This window comes from Emydura macquarii, unplaced genomic scaffold, assembly GCF_026122565.2.
Source record: "Emydura macquarii macquarii isolate MOO-44397 ecotype Brisbane River unplaced genomic scaffold, CSIRO-AGI_Emac_v2 contig_890, whole genome shotgun sequence".
In the NCBI taxonomy this organism is placed as follows: Eukaryota; Metazoa; Chordata; order Testudines; family Chelidae; genus Emydura; species Emydura macquarii.
The window spans coordinates 102,477-129,486 of record NW_027131027.1 but is presented as its reverse complement, the minus strand read 5'-3'; the positions used below and the strand labels follow the sequence as shown (position 1 = coordinate 129,486).

The following is a 27,010-nucleotide window of genomic DNA, read 5'->3' as shown; positions in this document are numbered from 1 at the left end:
GAGCAGATTTTCCCAGCACTGGTGGGTGGCACTGAAACCAGACTTCCCAACCAGCCACAAACTGCGCTTCTGAATCCCCACAAAAGCCAGTATACAAATACACACAGCCGCCTTTACTGCATTTCAAATTCTGGCTCCCAATTAGCCACTGGGTCCAGTAAAGAGACCAGTTATTTAAACTCTATGCTCTTTACTAAAAAGGTTCCCTCTGACCCCAAAGGGTCAGCCACAGTACCAGATTTATATAAGTTTGGATTTTACCCAAAATATCATGCTGCCAGCCAATCCTTTAGTAACTAAACTAAAGGTTTATTGCAAAAAGAAAGAAAGAAATCATAAGAGAAATGTTAAAGGGTCAAAGCAAATCAGATACATACAAATGATTGAAAGTCCATATACATCAAGTTTCTGGGAGAATTGTGGAGTTTGCAGGCTTGTACAGTTCCTCTGGAATACATCCAGTATCTGGATGGGTCTTAGTCCTTCGGTTCAGTTGCAAGTGAATTGATCCAGAGGCAGGTATATGTCTGTAGCTGAACAGGAACAAAGACAAAATGGTTTCCCAGGCCACAGCCTTATATACCCCCTGACCCTGGCCATGCTGTCCTGTGGAATTTCACAGGAACCAAAATGGAGTCCAGAGTCACATGGGCAAGTCCTGGTGACTCATTAGGTGATGCTGGCTTCTTCCCCTGCACCTGGAAATGTCTTAATACACCATAAAGCAGGCTATTGTTCTGTGGCCATCCGCTCTGGGGCGCTACCCAGCCAGCACAATTTGAAATACAGATCATAGAATCATAGAGTTGGAAGGGACCTCAGGAGGTCATCTAGTCCAACCCCCTGCTCAGAGCAGGACTAACCTCAGCTAAATAATCCCAGTCAGGGTTTTGTCAAGCCGCAGCTTAAAAACTTCTAAAGATGGAGATTCCACCACCTCCCTAGGTAACCCATTCCAGTGCTTCACCACCCTCCTGGTGAAAAACTTTTTCCGAATGTCCAACCTAGACCTCCCCAACTGCAACTTGAGACCATTGCTCCTTGTTCTGTCATCTGCCACCACCGAGAACAGCCTAGCTCCATCCTCCCTGGAACCCCCTTTCAGGTAGTTAAAGGCTGCTATCAAATCCCCCCTCATTCTTCTCTTCTGCAGACTAAACAAGCCTAGTTCCCTCAGCCTCTCCTCATCAGTCTTGGGCTCCAGCCCCCTAATCATTTTTGTTGCCCTCCGCTGGACTCTCTCTAACTTCTCCACATCCTTGTTGTAGTGGGGGGCCCAAAACTGGACACAATACTCCAAACGCGGCCTCACCAATGCCAAATAGAGGGGAATGATCACTTCCCATGATCTGCTGGCAATGCTCCTACTAATGCAGCCCAATATGCTATTAGCCTTCTTGGCAACCAGGGCACATTGCTGACTCATATCCACCTTCTTATTCACTGTTACCCTCAGGTCCTTTTCTGCAGAACTGCTGCCTTGCTCGTCGGTCCCCAGTCTGTAGCTGTGCATGGGATTCTTCCGTCCTAAGTGCAGGACTCTGCATTTGTCCTTGTTTAACCTCATCAGATTTCTTTTGGCCCAATCCTCCAGTTTGTTTAGGTCCTTCTGTATCCTATCCCTATCTTCCAGGGTATCTACCACTCCCACCAGCTTAGTGTCATCTGCAAACTTGCTGAGGGTGCAATCTACCCCATCCTCCAGATCATTGATGAAGATGTTGAACAAAACCAGCCCCAGAACTGACCCCTGAGGCACTCCGCTTGTGACCGGCTGCCAGCTAGACATGGACTAATTGATCACTACCCATTGAGCCCAATGATCTAGCCAGTTCTCTATCCATTTTATAGTCCATTCATCCAGCCCATACTTCTTTAACTTGTTGATAAGAATACTGTGGGAGACCATATCAAAAGGTTTGCTAAAGTCAAGGTATATCACATCCACCACTTTCCCCATATCAACAGAGCCAGTCACCTCTTCGTAGAAAGCAATCAGGTTGGTCAGGCATGACTTTCCCTTGGTGAATCCGTGCTGACTGTTCCTGATCACCTTCCTCTCTTCCAAGGGCCTTAAAATGGATTCCTTGAGGACCTGCTCCATGATTTTTCCGGGGACTCAGGTGAGGCTGACCGGTTGGTAGTTCTCCAGATCCTTCAGCGTTTGCTCATATGGCCTGCATTCCATCCCTTTCATCATCTTTGTCGCTCGCCTCTGGTTCCTTTCCAGTTTCTCCTTATCCTGCCTGTACAGCAATGACCAAAATTGGACACAGTGCTCCAACTGAGGCATTACCAGCACCAAGTAGAATGGTACTGTCACTTCCTGTAACTTGCATGCTATGCTTTTGTTAATGCAACCGAAAATTGCATTTGCTTTTTTTGCAACAGCATCACGTTGCTGACTCATGCTGAAGTTGTGATCCCACTCCCAGAGCCTTCTCAGCAGCGCTGCTGCCCAACCAGTTATCCCCAGTCTCACAAAAGCCTTAGCTGCAAACCAAGGGAAGCAAAGCTTAGCATGGAACCCTGTGAAATGCAAACACAGATTCTTCTACAGCTCTGCTCAGGCCCTTGCCTTTCTGCCTCTACCTGCAGCATGCCTGCCCTTCATTGGGCAGGAAGCAGGACTCCTGCACTAGCTTCCAAATCTGAGTATGTAGTACCTAGCTGCTGTATAGGGCGGTAAGTCACAGATCACTAACTTACAGATGTAAGCAAGGTCTGAGTGTCAGAGTAACCTTCCCCTTGCTCAGCCAGCTGCAGAGGAGGAGGGGAGGCACACTTTATTTGCACGGGCTCTGTATCTGCATAAGCACACCTCAGTGCTGAGTAACATGATGGGAAATGGTCAGTTTGGCTGGTGTTGAGTTACAAATCACTGGAGTGTTAGCTGCAGGGGTAATGAAATGTCATCTCCCTATTATATGAACAAATGTCAACCGATCTGTGCTTAGTCTGTTTTGAGGAAAGATTCACTCTCATCTGAACAGAATTCAACAAAGGAGGTGTTCAAATGCCAGCAACTGTAAAGGGAAACAGCCTCTGTAAAAGATAGTACAGTCACCATCCTGTGGAGGGGGTACTAGTTCTGACAAAAGGTTAACCTCAGGCATGGTTGGACTATCTTCTCCCACTGTTAAAAGGTAAAATAAATTACTTCTTTTCAAGTCTTTTGTCTTGTTAAAAAGCAGCAACATTATTCCAATGTCTGTAGAGGTATTCCTATGAATGAGAGCTGAAACTCACTGAGAGCTGCAATCACTAAAGGAACTAGGAAGTCTTGAGAGACTGACCCCCAGCAAAGGGGACTCGGTAAGGCCTGCAGGCAGTGGGAGTCAGCCGACAGGACTTGGTAAGGTCTGGAGACTGCAGAAGACTTGCTGAGGAGGTGGGAGCCAGCAGCCATTGGAGCCTGCAGGTGGCCATTGGAGCCTGCAGCAGAAGGGACCAGACAAGTCCTCATTTGGCTGGTGGCAGGAGCCAGCACAGGGGACTGGCAGAGCCCCACAACTGAGAGGTGGATAGTGCAAACAAAGGTCGATAGGGCAGGGGAAGCAAGAAGGGAGAGGCAAAGGACACACCCACATACTCAGGGCTGGGGTGGGTTCAGCTCACTGAGTTCTGTTTGCATTGTTTTCCCAAACCAATGCTGTGCTACTTTCTTCCTGTTATTAAAAGGTTTACTTTCTACACTCAGACTCTGTGCTTGCAACAGGGGAAGTATTGCCTTTTGGGGGCACCCAAGGGGGTATGTGTGGTTTCTAGGTGACTGGGTGGGGGCGTGAGCCAGTTTGGTGTTATATCATTGACAGGAACCGCTAGGTATAGAACCCGGCCCTTTGCTGCTGCCGGCTCTGGCTGGCAGAAGGGTTACACAATGATGAAGGCCTTAGACCCCACCCTGTCTGTTTGGGGGTCCAGGTGAGTGGCACAGATCCCATCTCCATTTAAAATGTACAGGAAGAACATGAATATGTGCCCGGCAGCTTGAAGTCTGTCTGATTTCTCAAGCAAGAGGGAGGACACAGTTCACAGACAGTATAGCAGCCAGTAACTCACGAATGAGCCTGATAATGGGGTGGGATTGCCATCCAGAGGAGTGAAGCTTGGTACCTATCATTTCTGGTTACCATGTGGGATGGAGAAAAACAAATAAAAGCCACGTGCCCAAGTCAACAACCTGACAGGATCTCATACCAACATGTAGTAGGTGACAAGCATAGCAAGACCTAGCCTGTTTGCCTGCCTGGGCCAGCTACAGCAGCAAGGTGAATCAAAGCTTTTCCTAAAGGTCAGATCTGTAACACTAAGCAGGCCTGTGGGCTCAGATGTGTGTGCTCTTGTAACGTAGCAGTGGGCGAGATAGTTGTTCTATGGGACTGGTAGGACCCCTGAGACCATAGCGTCTGAGCTACTCCCTGTCTGTTATGGATGTTAAGGATTGATCCTGGCAACACTTCTCTGCAGTAGGGAAGTGCCATTACCACATTTTACAAATGGAGCTAAGTGACCCACACAAGGTCACATGGGATGTCTGTGACAGAGCATCAGGTCTCCTGTATACTAGGCTACAGCTCTAACCACTGAACCATCCTTCCCATTATATTGGGCATAATGGGTGTCTGGCTTGCTTAGAGAGGCACTTGCAAGGGCTGGTGTGGGACGTGATTCATGCCAGGGTTTGTTGGAATCCAGTGGATTTGGATCCTCCTCACCATGTTTGAAAGAATGCTTGCTCTCTCCCCAGCTCCAGGAGCACACAATAAAAGAAGGGGAGGGGGGACAAAAAACCCCAAAACCAAACCAACCCAACCAGTGCTGTTTTACATTGCATCAATCCAGGTCCTGTTTAGCTTTATTCTACGCCTAGAGCTGTAGTTAATAGTCTGGCAGCATTTCCACGATAAGCCTCTCATTTCAGGTATTTACAGCTCAGCCCACAATGCTCTGTCTGGGCTTTGACTTGCTGCACAAGGTGTCAGTCTGCTAACCTACTTCTCTCTTCTTATCAGTCTGAGAGTTAACCCCACCCCTTTTTAAATTTCAGGAGATAGGGGGAATAAAGAAAAATGGGTCCCATTCAGATCCTTTTTAGAAGTTAGTATACCAAAATTGGGGGGAGGGGTTAAGAGGAAATGTGGTAAATGAGTCTCCCCCAACTTGATCAGATCATTTCTTATATTTTGAGATGAAACTTCAGTGAATGCACTAATAGTAAAAGAAAATCATCCACTGAATCTGTCTTAAAAACGCATTCATATGCCCTTTGGTTGTGCATAATGATAACTTACATTTATATTGCTCCTTTCTTGTACCTTGAAAGAGTGCAGAACTCACCAGAGAAATTAGTTTGACCACCACTAAAATGCAACCACCTCAGGTGTGGAATGTGGCAGTCTGTAGCCATCTTACAATCCATTAAATACACAACCCATAATATTCAAACCCTCCAGCAACAAGCCCCTGTGCAATGGAAACTGGCCCAGCAGCAGGAAGCATACCTCAACTTTCCCCAGCTCTGACTCCCAATAAGAGGCCACAGGGCAACAGCTCCCAAACTTCCTTCTGAAAGATGGCATTTGCAGCATGTCCCAAAGGGCAGCTTGGGATTGCTTCAGACACGGTGGGAGGGAGGGAATTCCTCAGTCAAGTCGTGCTCAGGGAAAATGCCCTGTCAGAAGCTCCTTCTTTTCAACCAGCTTGATCACCTTCAACGCTCACGACTGCTGCTGCAGCCCAGTCAGGTGCTAGAGGCCTCTCTCAAGTAATAATAACCCCTAGCTCTTATCTAGCTGTAGCATCCAAAGCACTCTACAAAGGAGGTCAGAATCATTATCCCCTGGGGATGGGAAAACTGAGGCACAGAAGGGGGCAGTGACTTGCCCAAGGTCACCCAGCAGGCCAGTGGCAGAGTTTGGAATAGAACCGAGTTCTAGTCCATTGCTCTACCCACTAGATCACCTTGCCTTTGAGATCCCAAGCATTTAGGACTTCATAGGTCAACACCAACAAATTGCACTCTACTCAGAAACCAACAGCCAGCCAGTGCTGATTATGGACTGGTTGATTCTTGCTCACATGCTCTGGGTCTAACTGATCACCATATGTAGGGTCAGGAAGGACTTTTCCCCCAAGTGGTGACTTTGGGAGTTTTCACCTTCCTTTGCAGCATGTGGGTGTGGGTCACTTGCCAAATTAGCTGGGTATATCTCACTTAATCATTTCCCTGCCGGTACGGTTTACGGAGTAAGCCCAACTTAACATCTGTGCAGTGTGTCTACATCAGGGTTTGCACTAAATTTCTGCAATGCAAGCAGGGCCTATTAAAAGGTTTGAGACCATGTGATGGGGTGTATAAACCCCAACCTGCCCGGCCACTAACAGGCAGAGTGGCCAGGGGGTGAGCTAATTGGCTAACCAGCAACAGCTTGACTAAGAGCCTACACACCAAGCATCAGGCAGTACCAGGGAGCATGACTAGAATTTGGTATAAACTGTGAAATGCCAGTTTGGTATAAACTGTGAAATATCTTAAGAAACTGGACTCTCCAGAGACTAAAGAACTGGCAGGCATTGGCCTCTGAAAGGGGCTGGGCCCGGGAGGCAGATGAAGGCAGGAAATAGACCAGGAAGCAGCATGGAGTCAGACGAAGCAAATATTAGCTGTTAAGTACAGGGTGGGTGGGCTGGAACCCAGAATAGAGGGAGAAGCCTGAGTTTCCCTACTGACCCCAAGGCAGGGGATGTAAACCCCTCCCCCACGATGCAAGGGGGGGACAAGGACCATTGCGCTCTGGGTGGGGCTGAAGGCCTGGCACAAGGTCATTGTCCTCTCTGTTTGTTGGACTCTTTACTCCTCTGGAAGGGATGGGAACTATAAGTGGGCTGGCTGGAGGGCTGAGCTGTGAGATGGGGTAGACCAGTGCCAGCTGAGGGGGGCTGTGGACCGGGGATGCTAGAGTTGAGGAGGCTGTTGCACCGTGCCTGGCCCTGAAGCGGCGCACTGGCTGGCAAGTGACCCATCCACAGATATCCCTCTCCGGGCTTTAGACTGTAAGCTGCCCAGGGCAGGGACTTTCCTTTTATATTTCCTATACATTGAGTATTAAGGGCTGACTGTGTGTTTGGTGCCATCCTGACAGGGAATGGGACTGCTGCTGGGCTCCAGGGCAGCGGTGGTCAGGGCAGTTTGCTGTAATGTCCCAGGACAGATCGGATCCATGAGCGGTAGCTGTGAGATGAAATGGTCCAGTGGAAGCACATCCCCCCTCCCCCACTAGCTGCTGTTCTCGCTTGCAGTGGTTCCTGCTCACCACAGCGGCAGCTGGGCTGGGAAGGCAGTGCTTGGGGCCTGCTTCTTCTCTGCTTGTTGCATTGAGAATTGCTCCCAGTTTCATGGCACTGAGGCTTAGCTACAGAACACCAAACTTGCAAATGCCTGACAGTCCTTGGCCTGAGGGTCACTGTGAGAAATGGCTGCACAGAGAGGAAGCTGACATAGCAGGAGTCGAACACCAGCCTTGAGTTAAAACACGCAACCATCAATCAATGCTGAGAGAGCTGGGAACCTGGCAGCCACATAAACAGCAGGTTGGAGTTGTTCTGATCATGTCTGCAAGCACCACTGCTGCTAGACTAGGTACAGCCATGATGCTGGGGCACCAGAAATGAAGCTGTATTGGAGTTCTCCTTCCTGGGCCTCCCTCTTCAACCCAGAGCCCAGACAGGGCATCTTTGGGATGGTATTGTTGTGAGTCTCCATTAAAGCACCTGCCCTTCATGATGGGATAAGCCCTTATGCAAGATAAAAACCACCCTGAAGGCAATGGCAATTCTGTCTGTGAAAGGACTGAGAGGATGCCAGGAATTGGCCCATTTGTTGTATCTAGCAGTGTAACATGTTGACTGGCCCTTTAAGGGGAAATAGGTGCAGTGTACCTGTGATACTTAACTCACCTCCCCAGGTGCAGAAAATGAGCAGTCACATGCCAGGCTGATCACATGGCTATATCAGATTCTCTGGGGGTGGGGATCAAACAGAATCCAAGTTGTGGGAGTTGCTGTCTGATAGAGAGGAGGGAGAGGCTAGGGGTATCAAAAACCTGTAGCAGCAAGTCTCAGTGCCTCGGTCAACTGACCTGGGCTTGTGCTGCAAGGCTGAAAACAGCAGTGTAGATGCTCCCATTTGGGTTAGAACCTGGGCTTTGAAACCTGGTGATGGGGGGGGGGGGGTCTCAGAGTCTGAATGTTTGCACAGTTTTTAGCCTTGTAGCATGCACCTGAGTCAGCTGACCTGGTCTCTGAGACTCTGCCGTGGATGTGGTGTCCTTTGCAGTGTAGACATAGCCTCAGAGAGCAGGAGGGGTGGGAGAGCTGCTCTAGGCTATCGCCCAGGCAGAGAGTCTGTGAGTGCAAGAGTGAGCAAGGAAGGCTGGAGTGTGGAAAGCAAGTCTTGTTAGTGAAAGCTTCTGCAAGTGCAACCCTGTACCAGGTGGTGGCAGTCCACAAGAAAGGCCAGGTGGGAGTCCCTGGGTTTCCTTGTGAGATTGGTTAATGAACCAGGGCTCCAAGGAGGGTGTTATGTGATAACTTCAACATAAGCTGTTGGATACTGAGGAGCCCAAGAGGGGAATTGACCCAGGACTGAATGCAGCCCGGGTAGGCAGTGTTGTGACAGCTTCCATTCCTATAGTATCTGAGCCCCTCAGTCTCTGATGGCTTTAGCCTCTCTGTGGCAGAGAAGAGCTGTCTGAGGCACGAAGTGAGGAAATGCCTCACCTGAGGTTACCGAAGCAGGGACTTGAATCCAGGCCCAGACTAGTACCTGAACTACTTGCAGTCACACTCTTACCCTCTTACTGGCCCATTCCCTCTTTCACATGCATCCCCACAGCCCAGCAAGTTCAGCCTCAAAGGGTGCAGCTTCCTTCCTAGCAGAGACTGCACAGGCCACTGCATTGGAGACAGGAGCCTCCTCCTTTGGCTCTGGGGGATGCAATTAGCCGAAGACGCTGTGGTGTCTGAGTGGCTAAATAGTGAGGGGACCTGTCACATACGCTAGCAGGGACTGCTGCGCTGCACACCCAGCTGGGGCCAGGGCAATGTAGCCGCTGGCTTCCGTGGGATCAGAAGTTAGCCCGCTGTGACTGGGGGCCTCCGGCTGGAAAAACCCAGAGGATCCACGGGTGCCGCGTGGTCCCTGTTAGTGTTGTATTAGAAGGGAGCAGCAGCATCCACCCAGTGTCTGCCCAGAGACCCTACATCCGCTGTGCCACCCAGACCTTATTCTCCATCATTCAGTCCTGAGCTGTCACTGACAACATGGACAGGAACAAGCTTGCAGCAGAAGGTAACTTCTAGCACAGCTATTGCAAGGCAACTCATCATTCTTGGTGCGTGCTGCCTGCAGCGCCTCCTGCTGGCCTCCCTCCCCATCTAGCCCTGCCTTGTCACTAACGCCTCCCTCCCTCCCAAGCTATGTCTGCGTGGAGCAGCCGTTGTGTCAGAAGGCAGGGCGTGACTGAAGAGATGAAAGGTTGCTCTCCACCATGGAAGCCCAGGCAGGGGCACATCAGACAGTGGCAGGCTGCAGCCTGCAGGCACTGGGCGCTGTTATATCCCAGCTCTCAGTATTTGAGTGCAAAGAACACCACACTCCCTGTGTGGGGTGACCGAGCTGCAGCTCCTCCCCATGGCAAGTCAGTACAGTGCATGTTTCCAGCTGCTCCTATGCATCCAGCTCCCTCAGCCTGTCTTCTTCCAAAGAGCTTCCTCAGAACCACAGGCCCCAAGGCCTCATGGGCCTCCTGGTGCATTGAGCCAGGGAGGCCTCCCAGCTGAGCTTGCACACCAGCGCTCAGGAGCCAACGGTATCACCTTGTCCAGTCCATTTCCATCCCTAGGGCAGGGATGGGCCACTTTTAAGGTAGGCGAGGGCCCCAAAAATGCACTAACACCCTTTGGCGGGCTGAGATGGCTGGGTCCTGCCCTCGGCATTTGGGGGTTTGGAGACCAGGCCTGCCCTGACCTAACCCTGCCATGGCAGCTCCTGTCCCACAGGGTTGAACAGAGCTTCCTGCCCCTGCCCGTTGGCTCTCACCACAATGTCATGTGACACACGTCCACCCTCGGGCTGGGCCCATGCCTCATCCTGATCCTTCCTGGCCCTGGCACTGCCAGATTAACTGCTCTGAACTGGATTGTGGCAGGCCAAACAAAATGATCTGGCAGGCCAGATGCAGCCCCTATGCCACCAGTTGCCCATCCCTTCCCTAGGGTGTTTAGTGTTAGCGTTTGTGGTTGGGCTCCTTGTGGTAGGCCCTGTACAACTCATATCACAAATGACAGTCCTTGCCCTAAGAGGCTTACATTGCCCGTTCACCAACTCCTTCTCCAGATGGCAGCTCTTTGATTGGAATGAAGGGGCTTGCGGGACTTACCTACTGCAAAGACTAGGATCAAGCAGTAAGATGGGATAAGTCTGCGGGATTCAGTTACAAAGGGTGCAGTGAAAAGTGACCAGTTCCTTCTTTCTCACATAATGAGAATGGTGGGGGTCAACAGCTGGAAATGCTTCTCCACCTGAGGGGAGTCCACTGCTGCAGAAGGCCATTGTGGCAGACACTATGGCTGGAATTTACCAGGATGATTTTATAAATACCTGCAGCTATTGCAAGCAAAAGATAAGTCAGTCTCATCCTTCAGGACATACACTGATGGCTGCTGTGGTCAGGAGAAATTATGTACTCATCCCCCAACCTTCCATAGGCTGCACTGCATTGGTGTTCCTATGCATAATTAGGAGTTCTTATCTTCCTCTGAGTCCTCTGGCATTAGCTGCTCTTGGAAGAAGTTTATTGATAGGCCAGTGAGCTGGTACCCCAGTGTTTTGTGTAACAGAGGCTCACTTGTTAAAATTCCCAAGAGATAAATACCTCCTCATATTATAGATAAACAGCCCATATGCTCTGTAGCTAATAGCACAACTTGATATTCATGCAGTGCCAATTTTCTGTTAATATAGACATTCAGTATCTATCACTAGAACTCTTTGTTTACTTACTTTTGACCCAAAAAAAAGAAACTGTTTTTACACAATGCATAATTAGCCTGTGGAACTCATTGTTACAAGATATCACTGAGGCCAAGAGCTTAGCAGGATTCAGAAAAGACTCGGACATTTCTATGGATAGTGAGAACATCCACAGATAGATTAACTAGGAATATACATGCACCAACTCCAAAATGCAGAAGGGCGAGAAGCTTGCATTGCTTCAGGGCCTAAGCCAACATCTCATGGAGGAGTTAATTCGAAACTTCCCTTGAGGGTTGGTCATTACACAAATGTCCCCTGGTGGGTACTGCGATGGCCCCTGTTATCCAAGCCCCTCACACTGTTAAACAGAAGTGTCCTTGCAACTCTCCTGGGAGGCAGGGAAGGGCTGTTACCATCATATTATAGATGGGGAAGTGAGGCACAGAGAGAGCCTAAGTCCCTTCTTCAGGATCACCCAGGACCCTGTGGCAGAGCGAGGAATTGACCCTGGGTGTGTCTCAGTCTCAGGGGCCATTGCTGATGTGCATTGGGGAGGCTTCCACTGCCATGGCCCCTGTGGGGCTAGAAGACTTCAGTCTCTGGACTATCGCAGTGGCACCTTCCATCCACACAGCACTCCACTGGATGGCCCCCACTGACCCTCAGTGTCCTCTTGGAGCAATGGATGTGGTCCAGGAGTCTCTGCTTGCTGTCTTCTCGTAGATCCCTTGTTCTGGTCCCATGACCTGTGCCCCCCTTTCTCTTTTGTTTTTCCTTGACTCTTGGCTTCTTTTGACCTCCTTGTTTCCCTGGGCAGAGCCCCACCACACACCGATCAAAAAGGCTGGTGCCCTGCACCCACACATACATCCAAGCAGAGTTCCGCTCACTCCCCTCTTCCCAGCACAGTGGGAGCCGTCCGGGCTTCTCCGCTTTGGACCTCGCGCTGATGCTCTTCTGTTGTACCTTTGACCCATCTCTGCACTGTTCATTTGTCCCATTAGTTGATTTCTGGGTTCTTCTGGCTCCTCCCCACTTCCCAGGGGGTGGCCCTCTTGTCACTGGAGATCAAACAGCCCAGAGCCTTTCACTGGCCCTGAAATGTACTTTGGAAATGCCAGTCCCTCGCTGGTCAACTTCTGGCAACTTGACTCTGGGCCCTCAATACCCAGGACTCCACAAGTGGCTTCCTGGAAGGGGCCACTTCTCTTTGCTGCCACAAAATAATCCTCCCAGTAAGAGTGCAGGCAAGCCATTGCCAGTCTGAGGCCTCCCACAGATGTTTGAACAGCCTTTCCCCAGGCCAGTGGGCAGCCAGGCTGGAAGGTCAGCGTACAAAGGGTGGTTGCTGTCTGGCTTGCAAAACACTAAATGCCTTTCTACGCTGATGAACACTTAAAGCTGGGGTTCCTATGGTAACGGTGCCTTCTCTCTCCCTTAATGAATCCATCGCCAATTAGTTTCCATTCGGTCTCCCTTCCTTTCTCTCTCTAACTCCAATTCATCTCTATGCCATTGCTTTATAATTGCCATCTAAAAGGCTCCTGTGCTTGGTTTTTTCATGCCGAGGCGAGCAAGCAGGATGAGGATTCATCAAAGATTTAATAACGCGCCCTTGGGGCTGCAGCGCTCAGCCAGGAATCCAAGGAGCAGGGAGGCAGCAATCGCTATCACCCGCCTGCAGCGCCTGCCCCCTTCTTATCCAAGTCGGCTACACAAATAGACGTGCCGCTGACGCCCCCTCCGCGCCCTTCCCCCAGCCAGCAGTTGGGAATGTGAGTGCACCGAGCGACTGGAAACAGAGCAGTTGGACTGTCTCTTCGCTTTCCCATCACGGTGACTAATGAGGCTTGTCCTACAGCCGTGCCCAGAATAACACACACGGACAAGGTCCAGTTTGCATTGCACAAGGCTCTTCCGGGCCGGAAGGAAAGGAATTCAGACAGATCTGAGCTTCTCTACCCAGGCTCCTGCCTAAAATACAGAAGACGAAGCTGGCATGGTATTTTGTCTCAGCTGCACCAAAGGGAAGCTCTGCAGAACAAAACACCCAGGGGTAAAAGCTAGGGAGAAGCCTGCTTATCTCCCCATCCCTGCCCCCCTTCTTCCTGAATTATTGGGGAATGACTTTAACTCCTCTCAGGGTACGTCCACACTGCAATTAGACGACCGTGGCTCCGGCTTGTGGGGCCAGGCTAAGGGGCTGTTTAACTGAGGTGTAGACGTTCAGGCTTGGGCTGCAGCCTGGGCTCTAGGACCCTGCAAGGTGGGAGGGTCTTATCTACATCGCAGTTAAACAGCCCCAGGAGCCTAAGTCAGCTGGCATGGGCCAGCCACCGGTGGTTAGTTGCAGTGCAGAGAGACCCTCAGACTATTAGGGCTTGAAGGTCATGCCCTGTGTTGCTGGAAAAGTCATCTTTCATGCAGGCTAAAGTATCAGCTTAGGATGCTTCCATTCCTGCTGCTCTGAGAGAGTCCAGGGCATTGGGGGAGGCAATTGTTCGCCCCTCCGCTGGCTCCTGGAGCTGGGGTTTCCACTGTCACCCACCCTTTAGTAATGATGGAGTTTTACAACTACTTGGACAAATAGAATCATAGAATCATAGAATATTAGAGTTGGAAGGGACCTCAGGAGGTCATCTAGTCCAACCCCCTGCGTTTGGGACCAAGGCACTGTCACTATGCTGATGGCATCTGGCTCTTGTTCAGTGGACATAGTGTGTGGACTCTGCTTTCCCTGTGGGCCTGCAGATGGGTGAACTGCAATCCAGATGGAGGTGCAATCCAGATAAGGTGGAGGCGATACTAGCTGGTTGAGGGAAATAACTAGAGAATATGGAAGAGTTGGCACCTGTCCCAGGAGAAATGCAGCCTGCCCACCAGCCTGTGGTCATGAGCAGGTGATGCTTCGAGTGCCCAACTGAAATCTGGCCAGGGCACTTCACCTTCCTGGAACCGTGAGACACCTTTTTGGTTTTTGTGTCCACAACCTCCATCTCCACACAGCCAAGTGACAGCCTCTGACTACACCTCAGTGCTGATAGCTCACATTACAGGCTTTACTGATTGTTCTCCCAGGATGAGCACGGGGCCCCAGCCTTCCACCAGGGCAGCGCTGGAGCGGAGGTGCTTCTTGCACATGAAGCCAGTATGTGCACCGGGGCAGCTCCTGCCGACAGAGAGCTCAGGAACTGGGAAATACAAAGGTATCAGGAGCACTCATTACTTGTTATTCAATGCAGTGCCCTAGCAGTACCAGGGTATCTGTGAGCCCTTGCTGGAGATCTATGTAGCGTTTTTACTGGTGTGGTCATAAGCAATGTCTCTTGGAGGAGGGAAATTAGTGTCAGTTCTAATAATTAGTCACATTACTCAGGCAAAGTATTCACTTGCTTCACAGATCTCCCTCTTTAACTCTGAAGGTCCATGCATGTCAGCCTTCTTCTGATATACACCTTAATTTCCCCTGGCTCTCCTGGCCTGTCTTCACTGGATGTTCTCAGGGAATCAGAGATGCAGTTCAACATGTTATCCAGAGAACAGCAGGTGTTTATCAGGTGACGCCTCCTAACAGAGAGCCTTAGGGAGGATTGACAAGACTGGCAGAGCTACAATGAAGCCATCTCCTCAAAGACTTGTCTTGAAAGCAACTGAGAGAAAATGAATTGGAGACGGATTCTATTTATCCTTGTCACCGTTCCTACTGCAAGTTAATGCTCCATTCACTGAGCTTCTGCTTCTATGGGCTCTGGATTCTTATCTTCCTGGAACAGAACAGGTCAATTTGAAGCTTCATCTTCTCTGTCCTCTATTCTCAGACACCAACCCATCCAAAAATCATCATTAACCTGCTAGCTACGGAGTCATCCCACCTGACCCCACCTACCCTATGAAATAGAATGAGATGAGAGTCTAAAGTAATATGGGTGTAGACAGTCACTACTTTATCCAGAGAGCCTACATCAACCTTATCTTTCAATACCGTATGCTCAGATCCTAGAAGATCATTTTTGCCTTCAAGAAGATACTTTCTTGCAGTATCCAAGAGGAATACTAGGAATTGGAACATAAATAAATTAATCTATAGTCTCAATCTCTCTCTTGCCAGCTCTATCCAGGTAAGGCTGACAGAAAGCAGAACTGTGCTGAAAAATGCCCACAGCCAGACAGGTCTAGTCTCCTCGGCACATCCAAAGGCGTAACAGTTATAACTCCCATTGACACTGTCTGTCTGCCTATCTCTGTCTGTCATTAACACTCTCTGTCTGCCTAGCTCATGGTTTTATAGTGCCATCCATCACCAAGGTCGCTGAACGTCTTCCATGTAAATCAGTATCAATAGCCAAATCCCTCGTGGGTTTCATGGAGTCTCTAGCACCAGTGGAAGATAGGTGTTAGTTCACCCTCTTGCTCATTTCCCAAACTGCAGCATGGCCATGGAGCCATACACACATGACATGGCGCCAGGTGATCAGCCCTCATGAAAGGTCTGCATTATGAAGTGACCAAGTTGATAGCGAGAACATATCATTACATAGGATGAATGAAATGGTCCAAATGTCTCCTTGCTATAGCTCCATCGCTGTTCTCCAGAGTGTTTGTAGATAGAATGAACTGAATAGCGCCAAGGCGCCTCTTCAAATGTTCCTTTGCTGCCCAAGGCTGATCCTCAGGTTTCAAAGACCTTACAAGTGCAGGCCCACATGACAGTGGCCTGTTTTAAGAGCGACGGCTCTGTGGGAAACAGATGGTCTTCTCCACCCAGCTGTGCCCACCATCTATGGCAACTGGAATTCTGCCTCTCATTGGCAGGACCCTTCACTGGTGTTAGCAGCACAGTCACAGAGCATCAGGTAGACAACAGAAGCTGGGGGATTCATCGTCTTTGTGTAAAATCTGTCCAGATTCCCTGGACCTCAGCAGCTCTGATTGTGGATTGAACCTCACAAACTCCCCATAGAGAGGTAGGGAGACATTATTGTTCCCATTTTACAAATGGGAATCTGAGCCATGCCGTGACTTCCCAAAGGGCACATGGGAAATTTGGGGTGCAGCCAGGAAGATAATCTGAGCCCCAGTCTAGTGCATTGACCATGAAACCATTCTTCCTCTTCCTCATCTATAAAAGATGCAGAGGAGACCCAAGCGCCTTTACAGTCAGTTAAACAGTCGCAATTGGTTTAGCAACTCAAAAAGAAAAACAAAACCAAGACAAGAGCCAAATAGCCGGATTCTCCACTGCCATGGCCACTTCAGAGCACTCAGCTAAGCAAGTGGTGCTTACCCTCCTACTACTGCAATGTAAATGACCCACAGCCAGGGTCAAGTAGCTGCCAAAATTTCATCCATCAGGTTATTTACAGCCTGTCAGTGGACAGACATGGCACTTTGGATTCTGCTCTCCACTGCTTTTTTTTCCCCCCAAGGCTGCTGCTCAACTAAGTGTCTCAGTCCAGAATTTTGCTCCTCTTGCTAGAGTATGTATTTGGCCCCCATTACAGTGTCTGAGCCCCTCACAATCTTTAATGTATTTACCCTCACAGTCACACGGTGAGTAGGGGACTATGCTATTATCAGCATTTTACAGAGAGGAAACTGAAGCACAGAGAAGCTAGATGAATGTCCTAAGGTCACACAGGGCATCTGTGGCAGAGTAGACAGTTGAACCCAGCTCTCTGGCTACTGCCCTGACCACTGGGTGATCCTTCCTCCCTCTGTGTCACCACATGGCCAAGAGTTACATTCAGTGGACTGCCAGCCTTGGGAGTCGCTTTGTCTTTTAGCCACTTCGGGCAGTAACTCCACTTTGCACAGCGAGTTCTGTGTACAGCTAGTAGCCATTCCTTCAAGATTCAGCTACCCATAGCAACAGTCAGAGGTGAGGAAGTGGATCACAAGTGGACCTCATGCCTGCATCAGCCAGGCAGAGAGCTTTGCCGCCTATTTATCTGGAGTGAGAAGACCCTCGCCTGGTATCTGTGCCCAGTCAGAAGACAGGCTGAAGAGTATGGTGGCAATAGCTGTGGCTATTTACTTCTGAGCCATCACTTTGAGTCCACCCTGTTTATACATCAGCTGAGTTGGATGGTGTCCATCCAACCAAGCAGCCAGCTTCAAAGCTCCTCAGCACACTGAAGCTGCATTGTCCTTTCATCGCCGGTGGCCTTCAGGGGGCCCAGTCCAGCACAAGTCAAGGATGCCATGAGTTCAATGCTAGCGTACAAATGGGTTTCTAATCTCCACTTAGGGGAGACCAACCACTGGGAAAGCAGGGGTTGGTGCCAGTCAGGGCTGTGGTGCCTTGGCAGAGCTGTATAGGGGAACTTGCTGACACCTGGCTGGTACCATCAGTCTCACACACTAAAATTCACCACACCCACCAGCAGCGGCCTAGCGTTGACCCACCAGCCACATGTCTCAGCCTTTTCCCTGTTCAGCTTATTACTATCGCATTAACGAGCCTAGCCAGAGCTGAAAAAAGCCGCTTTCGTTCCTCGCTGACAAAAGGAAAAATTGTATAAAACCATCATTTTAAAAAAAATGTGAGCCCAGCTTGGCTGGGACTCCCTGTGGAATCAGACCCAAAGGGGGAAACCTAGCCATCTAAATCTCTGTTTCCTTGTCACCCCTTGATTCCCAGGCAGCCATCGCTCAAAAATACTGAAACTATGGAACGGATCAACTTAGAAACTGTCATCACACAAGAGAACAATGGCCCATAGGGTTCTGTCCACAACACCAGATGCTTTAGAGACAGAACCTTAATCTAGTTCAGGTTCTCACACAGCCCCTGTTACTATAGTCTCTGTATACCTCACAGTGTATTTATCCTCACAGCACCTCTGACCCCTAGGGGAGTACTATTATCCCTATTTTCTGGCTGGGAAGCTGAGATACAGGAGACTAAGGGACTTGCCCTAGAAAGTCTATGGCAGAGCAAGGCATTGAGCTGTGGCTATTTACTTCAGAGCCATCACTTTGAGTCCACCCTGTTTTTACATCAGCTTGTTTGTGTTGGTGGGTGCTCCCCTCCACTCTTCCAGCAATGGGCATGGAGCCCTGCACTCCCCCAGTGAGTGGTTGGGTCCTGTTTTTTATATATATAACTGGTTTTTACACATATACAATGTATCTATGTTCTTTTAGTTGGCCCATCAGTGATATGTGAGCACGGTGGCTTTCATAGCCCTTTTCATCAAAGCGCTTTACAAGGGTGGTTAAGTACTATCACCATTTCACATACAGGGAAACTGAGGCACATAGACGTTTAAGGCTAAATTTTTCAGCAGCAGTTACTGATCTTGGGTACACAACTTGAGACACTTAGTGCTTGCTTTTCAAAGGTGCTGAACACCCAACCTCCCATTGACTTCACCCGAAGTTATGGGTGCTCGATACATCTGAACAATCAGGCTAGAGGGGTCCCGGGTGGGGCACCCAAAGCCAGAGGCATGCTTTAAAGTTTGTTGGTGATTTACTCCAAATCAGCAGCTAGAAACCATAACTCCCATGGGCTAGTTCAGGGCTCTGTCCACTGAACGATGCTGCCTAACCATGTGTCTCACAGCGTGGCTGGCCCTTTAAGGAGAGTTGAGCCCAGCCTTACCTGTGACTAATCAGCAACCTCCTAGCTGACTCTGATGGGTTACAGAAGCCAGCATACAGCCCAACTGTTAGAGAGCTGCCAGGCCTCAGGAGCTCTGGCAGAAAGCCCCTGGGTCAAGGGGACAGGCTTAAGAAGGCTCCCGTGGAAGGCTGTGGAGCAGGGGACCCTGGCAGATGACCTGTAGGAGGACTGGGGAAAAACTTTGCATTGCTTTGTGAGTTGGGTTTGAATAATCAATGGATCCCTGAAGAAGACAATGACCTGAACCAGACTTTGCGGTTGGGCATCAGTCCTTCCAGGGCAGCAGCCTCCAGTGATCCTAGAGCTGGCTTGATTAATCTAACTGCGTGACTCCTCCATCACTCCCCGCTAAGAAGGGTTCCATTTCTATGCCCCTGCACGGCAGCCATGTGTATGGTAGGGTCCCAAAGCAGCCAGTTGGATTGCCTTAACAAAGGGTTTAACTTGCATTTCTGTACAGAAGAAAAGTCCCAAGTAGAGTGGTGCAAACGGTGTCACACTATTATCTGCAAATATTGGTTTGAAATTGAAAGGGAAATTCTATCTTGCCAGGCTAGTGACTGGAGCTGGGAGCAATGAAAACAACAAGCCGTTTAAAAAAAAATCACCAAACTTCATGTTATCTGCCAAAGCCGCAGGGAAATGATTAGCTCAGACATGCTCCCTAACCAGCTTCCACTCTCAGCCTCCAGAAGCTGCTCTCTGGGGTGCAAGTCATCCCTTGACATGCAGCCAGCACCACAGCCAGGCACCTCTGAAACCATGCTGCCGTGGGATTTCACTAGTGCCCTGCTCTTCAGCACAGTGGCTAATTTCTCCCTCCAGGACCTGCCCAAGCCAGCTTTATCTTCTAGACTAAAGCCAATTTAGGCCAAATAAGCTTCACTGCAGATCAGAGCAAGTTGCAGCTATTGCTGAAGTTTCACTCTTTGTCTGCTCCTCTGGCCACCATGAAGACACTGCTCAAGTGGGCATCCAGCTTAGCCCATGCTAAAAGAATTAAATACTGTGCAATGCACACGCATAACCATCTCAAGTGGGGAGAATTCCCCCAGATTCGAATCTTGTTTGTATTTTCCCTTACCTGTGAATTCACCTATACAACAGCAGGTGCATGGTTGCTATGTAGCCAAAGATAGGGGCACTGCTGAAGTCTGACACACCAGTATAGGCCCCCACTTATCCTTCTCTCTCTTTTCTTGCAATCTCCCCTGGACTTTGAATAAGTAAGGCAGACAGGATTTAACTGAGCTCTCCCAACAGGATGTCTGTATCAAGCAACGTTGCACGGGGACACATCAGTTGTCCTTTACACCTTCTAGGGCTCCACACCCTGAAGGAAAAACAGCTCCCACCAATTCAGTGCATAATTCATGTAGCGTCAGCACCAATGTTCCGAGGCAGCTACATTTTAAACAGAACTTTTGCCTGTCAACTAACAGCAAGTAATTTTTGCTGGGCCTATCTTATAAGCAAAGGAAAATCAAACTGGGGACAATGTCTCACGACTCAGGCTCCCTGAGCTTTCACGCTGCTCGGCATGATGTAGGACTCGCTGGGTGAGGTTCTCCGAGCTGTTACGCTGCGAGTCAGACTAGATCACTGTATGATGCATTCTGGCCTTCAAGGGACCATGATTTTGTACCCAGGCACCACTGACTCTTGGTAACCCTCCGAATTGGGGAAGAAAAGGAGAGCGGGGAGGCTATAACTGATGGAGAAAGCCAGCAGGGGTGTCACCGTTAGCAAGAGCTTGTCTCCAGGCTCAGTGCATATAACCTAAAACTCCCCAACGTGGGGTTCAACCCTGCCCGGTGAGCCTGAGAGTGGAGTCCATCCTACCTAAGGCTATAGCTCAGACTTGTCCTGGAGCACCTGCCCACACTGAGCTGAGGTTAACCCCTTGCTCACCAAGGCCCAGAGAATGATCACATTTTGGGCCAAACTCCTCTGCTGGCAATCACTGTGAGAGGAAGCAGAACAGGGATGTTGCATAATGTGTCCTTTGCCCTTGGAGACCTGCCAGACAGAGTAGGATTCCAGCAGGAAAGCTAGGGCACGCACACTGAACATGGGTTGTCAGCCCTCTGTACCGGAGCAGCATGCCCTCCTGCCCCGTGCGGCAGGGGAGACTGACCGTACCCCCTTGGTGAACTGCCTGGCACTGTCACGGGGCTACCTCTCAGCACTTTCTTGAGTACTGGGTGAGAATCCTGCCCTGCTGCTGCCTGGAATGGGGCCAGACTCCCTCCCTCGGCCTCTCTCTACACTGGCCCATGCTGGCAGCCCCAGGCCAGGCTCGGGGTTTCTAGTTCGAGTGAATTCAATTTAAGTACAAACACTCACAAGCTGCTTTGCAAGGTAAAAGGAAACAGGCAGGGTCTCCCAGGAGCAAAGAATCCACCAGTTGCCCAGAGGTGCCCCGGCCTTTCCATACCAGCGTGATGCCTGAGTAGGCCAATATTTCAGATGAGTGAGAACCCAGGGCACTGGCTTGTCATGCACACTTTGTGGATGGGAGGCTGCCCTAGCAGATCAGACTCCTGTACCAGGTATGGATGGGCTACCGAGCCTCCTCCCCCTCCTTCTAGACGTTAGAGATCCATCTCCCATAAGAGCCTTTAGTGCACTGCCAAGAATCACAGCTGTGAGCCTAAGCAAGGTGTGCTACACACAGCACCGCACAGTGGCCGTAGCATTTCATGCACAGTGCAAACACGCAAGCACACCATGTATAAAGCATTGTCAAGTCAGAACCACTTGCAATCTTTATTGGTCCAAGAAAGCCTGTGAGCAATGCCAGAGACTCGAGTGCTGTTGACTGCCATATTATCTATTAACTATCTACGTACAGATAGCTCCTCCGCAGCGCAATCTTTGAACACTTGTGAAAGGAGAATGGGAGCCTAGTTTGGCACCCGGGCAGTGCGGGTCTGATCTGAAGCCTACTGACATCATTGGAAAGACTCCTATTGACAACATGTATGAGTAATGAATTGAAATCGGGGGGGGGGGGTAAAATTGTATCTTCCAAGGGAAAAACTGAGAACTAGAAGCAGAGGAGTTTGTGGCTGATGTTGAGACCTAGGAAATCAGAAAGAGAGATAGATGGAGCCTAAGTGAAAGGAGTAAGAGAAAGAGGCTGAGGAAGACAAACTGTGAAAGAGAAAAACCAGCTAGAAATTCACACCTTTGTAAGATCTAAGGCGTGAATGAGGGACAGAGGACGAAATGACAAAGAGAGAAAAATCAAAGGGGAAAAGCAAGGTGGATTTTGCTTGTCACTAATGGTACCTGATGTTTTAATTAGTTTCCCTGGGCATTTGAATCAATGCCTTGGCTGCCTCTAGCCTGAAAACCCTCACCTCCACTCGGCTGGGAGCAAAAGTAAACCAGGCACATTAACCAGGCACACACCCTGCTTTGTGCTGACCTGTCAGGTAAGCGCTGCCATTCTCCTTTGCTAGTGTAGCTCCCACCTGCTTCTTCCCCGATGGGTTAATACTTTCAGCTGCATGTCCAGCCACTGTCAAGGAGAGAACTGACCCAAATATAGCAGCTCTCTAGCACCGTGGCTGCCACCCCCATGGTGCACTGAGCATGCTTCCCTTGGGCTTGCTGTGTGGCAGAGGCAAAGAAATCACATTCTCCAAGTCCTTCAGTAGAACCCCCTAGATGCTACCATGTAGGACCTCACAAAATCACTGGGTGAAATCGCTGGCCGATGTGCTGCAGGAGGACAGGCTAGACTAGCACAGCAGTCCCTTCTGGCCTTCAGGTCTGTGAGACTTACTGGGAAAGATTCTTGCTCATGTAAATGAAGACATTTTTAACTCCAGCTGTACTCCTTGCTTCCAGCGGTGAGGGGTTGCAACGCCAGGGGAATTGTTAAAGCCCAGCCTTTTGCAGTGTTAAGGGTGCTTGGAGAAGTGATTGAGCAAAAATGGCATTGTGTCATTCCATATTGAATCTCTCAGGGAATGCTGATAAAATCTGTTAAGTTTATAAATGAAAAGAAAGTGGAGGGGGGCAAATGCTGTTCTCGGTTACAATAGTGTAAATCCAAATCAATTTGCTGATTTCAGTGACATTACTCCAAATTTATACGGACGTAACTAAGAGCAGAATTTGCCACAATTTTTCTCATGATGGCAGCGTGGAAACCTCCAGCTGGGTTCTCTCTGCCTCTTCCATCATTGATGGTAATAAAGTTTCTGCAGCCATAACTCAGCTCACAGTTTTGTCAAAGAACCAGACTAGAGTTGGTACTATAAGGTGTGAACGAGAACCCAGTTAGCACTCCCCTAGTTGCAGTGACTCTGCCACTGCAAAGAGCTCTGTGGTTATTTTGATGCAACCAGCAATGAGTCTTTGAATTGCTTTGCTCTCAACACCCAGCATATTGTTCCTGGCTGGCTGATTTAAAATAATCACAAGTTGCTTTACTTGGCTAACAGTTTCAAACTGAGAGAGCAACTAATGCCAGCAGATTTTGAAAGCAAATGAACCCAAGACTCTCCTGTCTGCAGTTTGTTTACAGAGGTGTGCTGGGTTGTGGAGTGAGAGGCAAGTGTTTCTGAAGCAGGTGGCATGGTTTAATTGGTCTCTGCAATGCCCTGAGGGAGAGTTGATAATCAGAAGAGGTTTTCTTTGCAGGTCTTGGTGGGAGGAACGGTTGCAGAGGGAGGGGGAAGAGAAGGGCCCCAAGGACAAGACTGAAAACAAAAAAATGATGAAGGAACTGGCTTTTAGATGAACAAACTCTGAGTCACAGAAAGAAGGAGATGGAGCTAAAGGTGCCTGGATGGGACACCCTCATGGAATCTTTGTTTTATCCTTGGATCTTACTGAATTCCTACTTCATTGCTGCCAATGCTCTCTTGTTCCTGAAGCCTTTCTGTTCACTTTGTTTCTTGATACAGGATTTTAAATCTTCTTGTATTTTCCCTTCTCCAGTTTAATGACCCCTTTATAAATGCCCAAGTGCTGGGAGGCTCCTTGGACTTATGAGTAATGACCACTCCACCCTCATTTCCCCTAGTGCCCCCTTTTGCACTTCCTCCTAGACTCAACTTCCCCTTCCCACCCCCAGCTTTACCATGCTGTGGCATTTCTGCTAGAGATGGGCAAAGCTGGGATCCTCCGGAGCCAGCCTCCCTCTCCCCCCCAGATTCAGGGGTGTTTCGATTTGGGGCTTTGCTTCAGGAGTGTCGGTGTCTTGCCTTCTGCTCCAATTGCTGTCAGCGAGGTGACGCAATGGCAAGAACATGGCTAATGATAATCTAGCATGACAATGATAACTGGTGGGAAGTCATGCCAAGTAAGTGCCCCCAGTCTCCTGGGAAGTCCTCTGCTCTACCTGCCCCTTCCATATGTACTGATTCATTGGTAAATTACACTGTTTACACGTCAACACCCTGTTTACTCAGACTGTGTTTATTAGATGTTCCAGATGTTTCAGGACTGGTGTTTTACCCGCTTTACTCCACACCCCTGACAAATATGCAATGGGCAAATACAGGGCTCCCCACCAGTCTGTTCCAATCAGCACATGTTTCTAGAAAGGACAGCTCTACAAGGCGGAGAGGAGAAATTGAGCAGCCAGCCAGCATGACCACTCCACCATCATCCCCCCTAGTGCCCCTTCTTGCACTTCCCCCTAGACTCAATTTCCCCTTCTTACACCCAGCTTTACCATCTTGATGACCTGCACACCCACCACACTGATGCTGTGCATCAAACTCCCTGCGACTTGCTAACATTCCGGCTTCTTCCTGCAGGAATCAGAGGCTTTCTCTCGCACACTTGCCATTTCCTTCTGACAGGAGCTACAGCTCAGCATCCCAGGAAAGCCTCTCGGCACCTTTGGTCCAGAGTGGGGGCTTGAAACTAATATGAAGTTATTTATTTATTTTAAACAATTAAGAGGCCTGTACTTCAGCACTCCCGCTCCCTTTGAATAAAGATCCTGGAGTCCTAAGATGTAAGTTTCCACCTGCCCTGCATGGGGAATTCCATTAACTAACAGTGAATGCCCATGAGCAACATTCCTTTTGTGCACGATGGGTGGGAGGTCAAGATTACAGGACCAAGTAAAAAGACTGCCTGATTACCAGGGTCTGCAAGTGGCTATGATTCAGGGATGGCTTACCTGGGCTATCTGCCCCTTGACAGCAGCTGTCTGTGACAGAGGAGCTGGGCGCTCTGCAATAACAGCTGTATTGAGACCCTTCTGCACAGCTCTGATCATTCCCTCTTCAAGAGGGGCAGGGAGATGAAGTAAAGGGATCTGACATGCACAGTGGGGGCTCTCTCTGGTCCACATTAGGACAGATTTAAAGCCAGGTTTGTTTTCAGGTGGTGTTGGCATCTCTGAGTCAAAGCTGCAAAAACTTCACTTTCCATCTGGTTTTGAAGCCAACAACTGACTGAAAGGACACAACAAACCTAACCCTTTCCCAAGAGAATAGTACTGCTTCATTTCACTGCAAGTGTCACTTTTATTCCCCATTAGATCCCGACTTCACTGAACATAAAACACAACCCACAGAAGGAGGAACAGTCACAGAACAGTACCACAAGGGATTGGAGTTAACATCGGGGGAGTCCAGTGGACAAGAACTATTGGGGTAACAAAACAAAATACTAGCCAGCTCCATATGTTAAAAGGCTGCAACTAGTGAGCAAAGTCTCCCACAAGGACACATGCCCGTCACAAACAAAGATAGACACAGCACATTACAGTAGGAGTTTATCCCCAGTAGTTTAGGATGCTGGAGCAATGTCACACCAAACAGAACAGATGGGCTGGGAGACTCCTAGGTTCAATACCGTAGTGCCAGGGTCTCCTAGCCGGGTCAATTTCCACTGAAAAAGTTTCCTAACAATAACAATAAAAAGCATGCATGTTAGGAAAAGGCATTTTTACAGCAGTCCTGATAGAAGACTATATATTTCCAAAGCCCAAATGCACACAGATCTGGCCCTAGCAATAGCACACGGGGATGGGTTTTTATCAAGTATTTAAGATTTTTTTTTAAAATCCTCCTAAAGGAATCTGAGCTTTAAAAGAGGTTTTGGGGGGAGGTTCTTACTGACCATCAGAATCGTAATGTTTCCAGATGTCCAGGAACTGGGACGCTGTGAGCTCAGCCAAGTGCAGGTAAGGTGCTTGCTGCTTCACTGCCATGGTCAGCTACCAGGGCAACCCTCAGTGCTGCTCTCTGGCTCCTCTCTTCAGCTCCAGTGATCTCACCACCAATATCTCCTGCCGCTCTCTGCTCTGCCTTTATATAAACCCGCTGGAGCCCGCACAGGGCCCTGGCAGCCACTAGAGGGTGCACAGACCCTGAGAACCCACCATACAGCCTAGAAAAAAAGAAGGCAATGCAAGAGAGAAATGGGGAGGCTGGGAGATGTGGGGCGAAGGGAGGATCTGAGTTTCCAGGATTTCACAAACATTGGAAGGGTTTCTGCATAGCAGGAGCTGACCGCATCTAGTTAAAAAGACCCAGCTCTGGAATTATTGTCATTGATCTGTCACACAGGCTGGTCCAGAGTCACGACCCCTAACACAGTGCCTCGCCTATTAAAAGCAGCTCTGTGTGGTCCAAAGCAAACAGCTGGCTTGCTCTGGGGTGAGACAGGCCAGCTGGACCTATTGTAAGGGAGTCCAGATCCAACTGGGCTGAGCTCAAAGACTTTCAAGGCCCCTCTGGCTGAGGCAGAGAATTCAGAGCTGTTCTGTCCTGGCCCAGGTTTGTAGCAAGGAGAAATAGTTATCCTGAGGTCTGATCCTTTGTCAATGTGAATTGGGCTGACAGGGCTCAGGCCCGATCTGCCACCCGGAACCGGTACTTGTTGCATTGTCCCCTTTGTTGTCAGTCTCAGCAGAGAAACCAAGGACTGGAAGGGCCAGGGAGACTGAAGTCCCCTCGCATCCTCGGGCTGGTGGGATGCTGCCTCTCCAGCTCTCCCAGCCAGTCCTTCTCTAGCGTATGGGCCATGATACCCTGTGGAATGCAGCTGAGTGAGGATAAAAATCTAACCCTGCTGCACCCAACAGAGAATCAGCTTTAGCTGAAGTGGTGGCGATGGAAGAGACGTATCTTCATGGAGCCAGAGGCCACACGTGAATGGCTTAGCTGGTGACTGCAATGGGCCTTATCAGTGGCCCATCTTACAAAGCAATCCTTCTAAAGCACGCTTCAGGCATCCTGGGGATCGTTGCTGCCTCTTCCCAGGATGTGTCTGTTCACAGGAGAGGAACTGCAGGTCTCTGGAGCTGACAATTAAGAGAGACAATTAAGAGAGACCCCACTGCTGTGCTGTATAACAAATGATAT

At 49.5% G+C, this 27,010-nt stretch overlaps 1 protein-coding gene and 1 long non-coding RNA gene across 4 annotated transcripts in view; one reads left to right on the top strand and one right to left on the bottom strand.

The window, feature by feature from the left end:
* The window catches only part of CALB2 (calbindin 2), a 52,728-nt gene extending 26,753 nt beyond the window's left edge, over positions 1-25,975 (bottom strand). For 2 of the 3 annotated variants that reach the window (XM_067543491.1, XM_067543492.1), the window contains exon 1: positions 25,764-25,975. In XM_067543491.1, the coding sequence (XP_067399592.1) occupies positions 25,764-25,854 (91 nt within the window). In that variant the 5' untranslated portion in view covers positions 25,855-25,975. The remainder of the gene's footprint in view (positions 1-25,763) is intronic. The other variant, XM_067543490.1, reaches the window with a different exon arrangement.
* Positions 6,506-7,892, top strand: LOC137149870 (uncharacterized). The gene is made up of 2 exons (XR_010918855.1): positions 6,506-6,668; positions 7,146-7,892. It is a non-coding gene; the product is annotated as an uncharacterized lncRNA (long non-coding RNA).
* Positions 25,976-27,010: the final 1,035 nt, after the last annotated feature.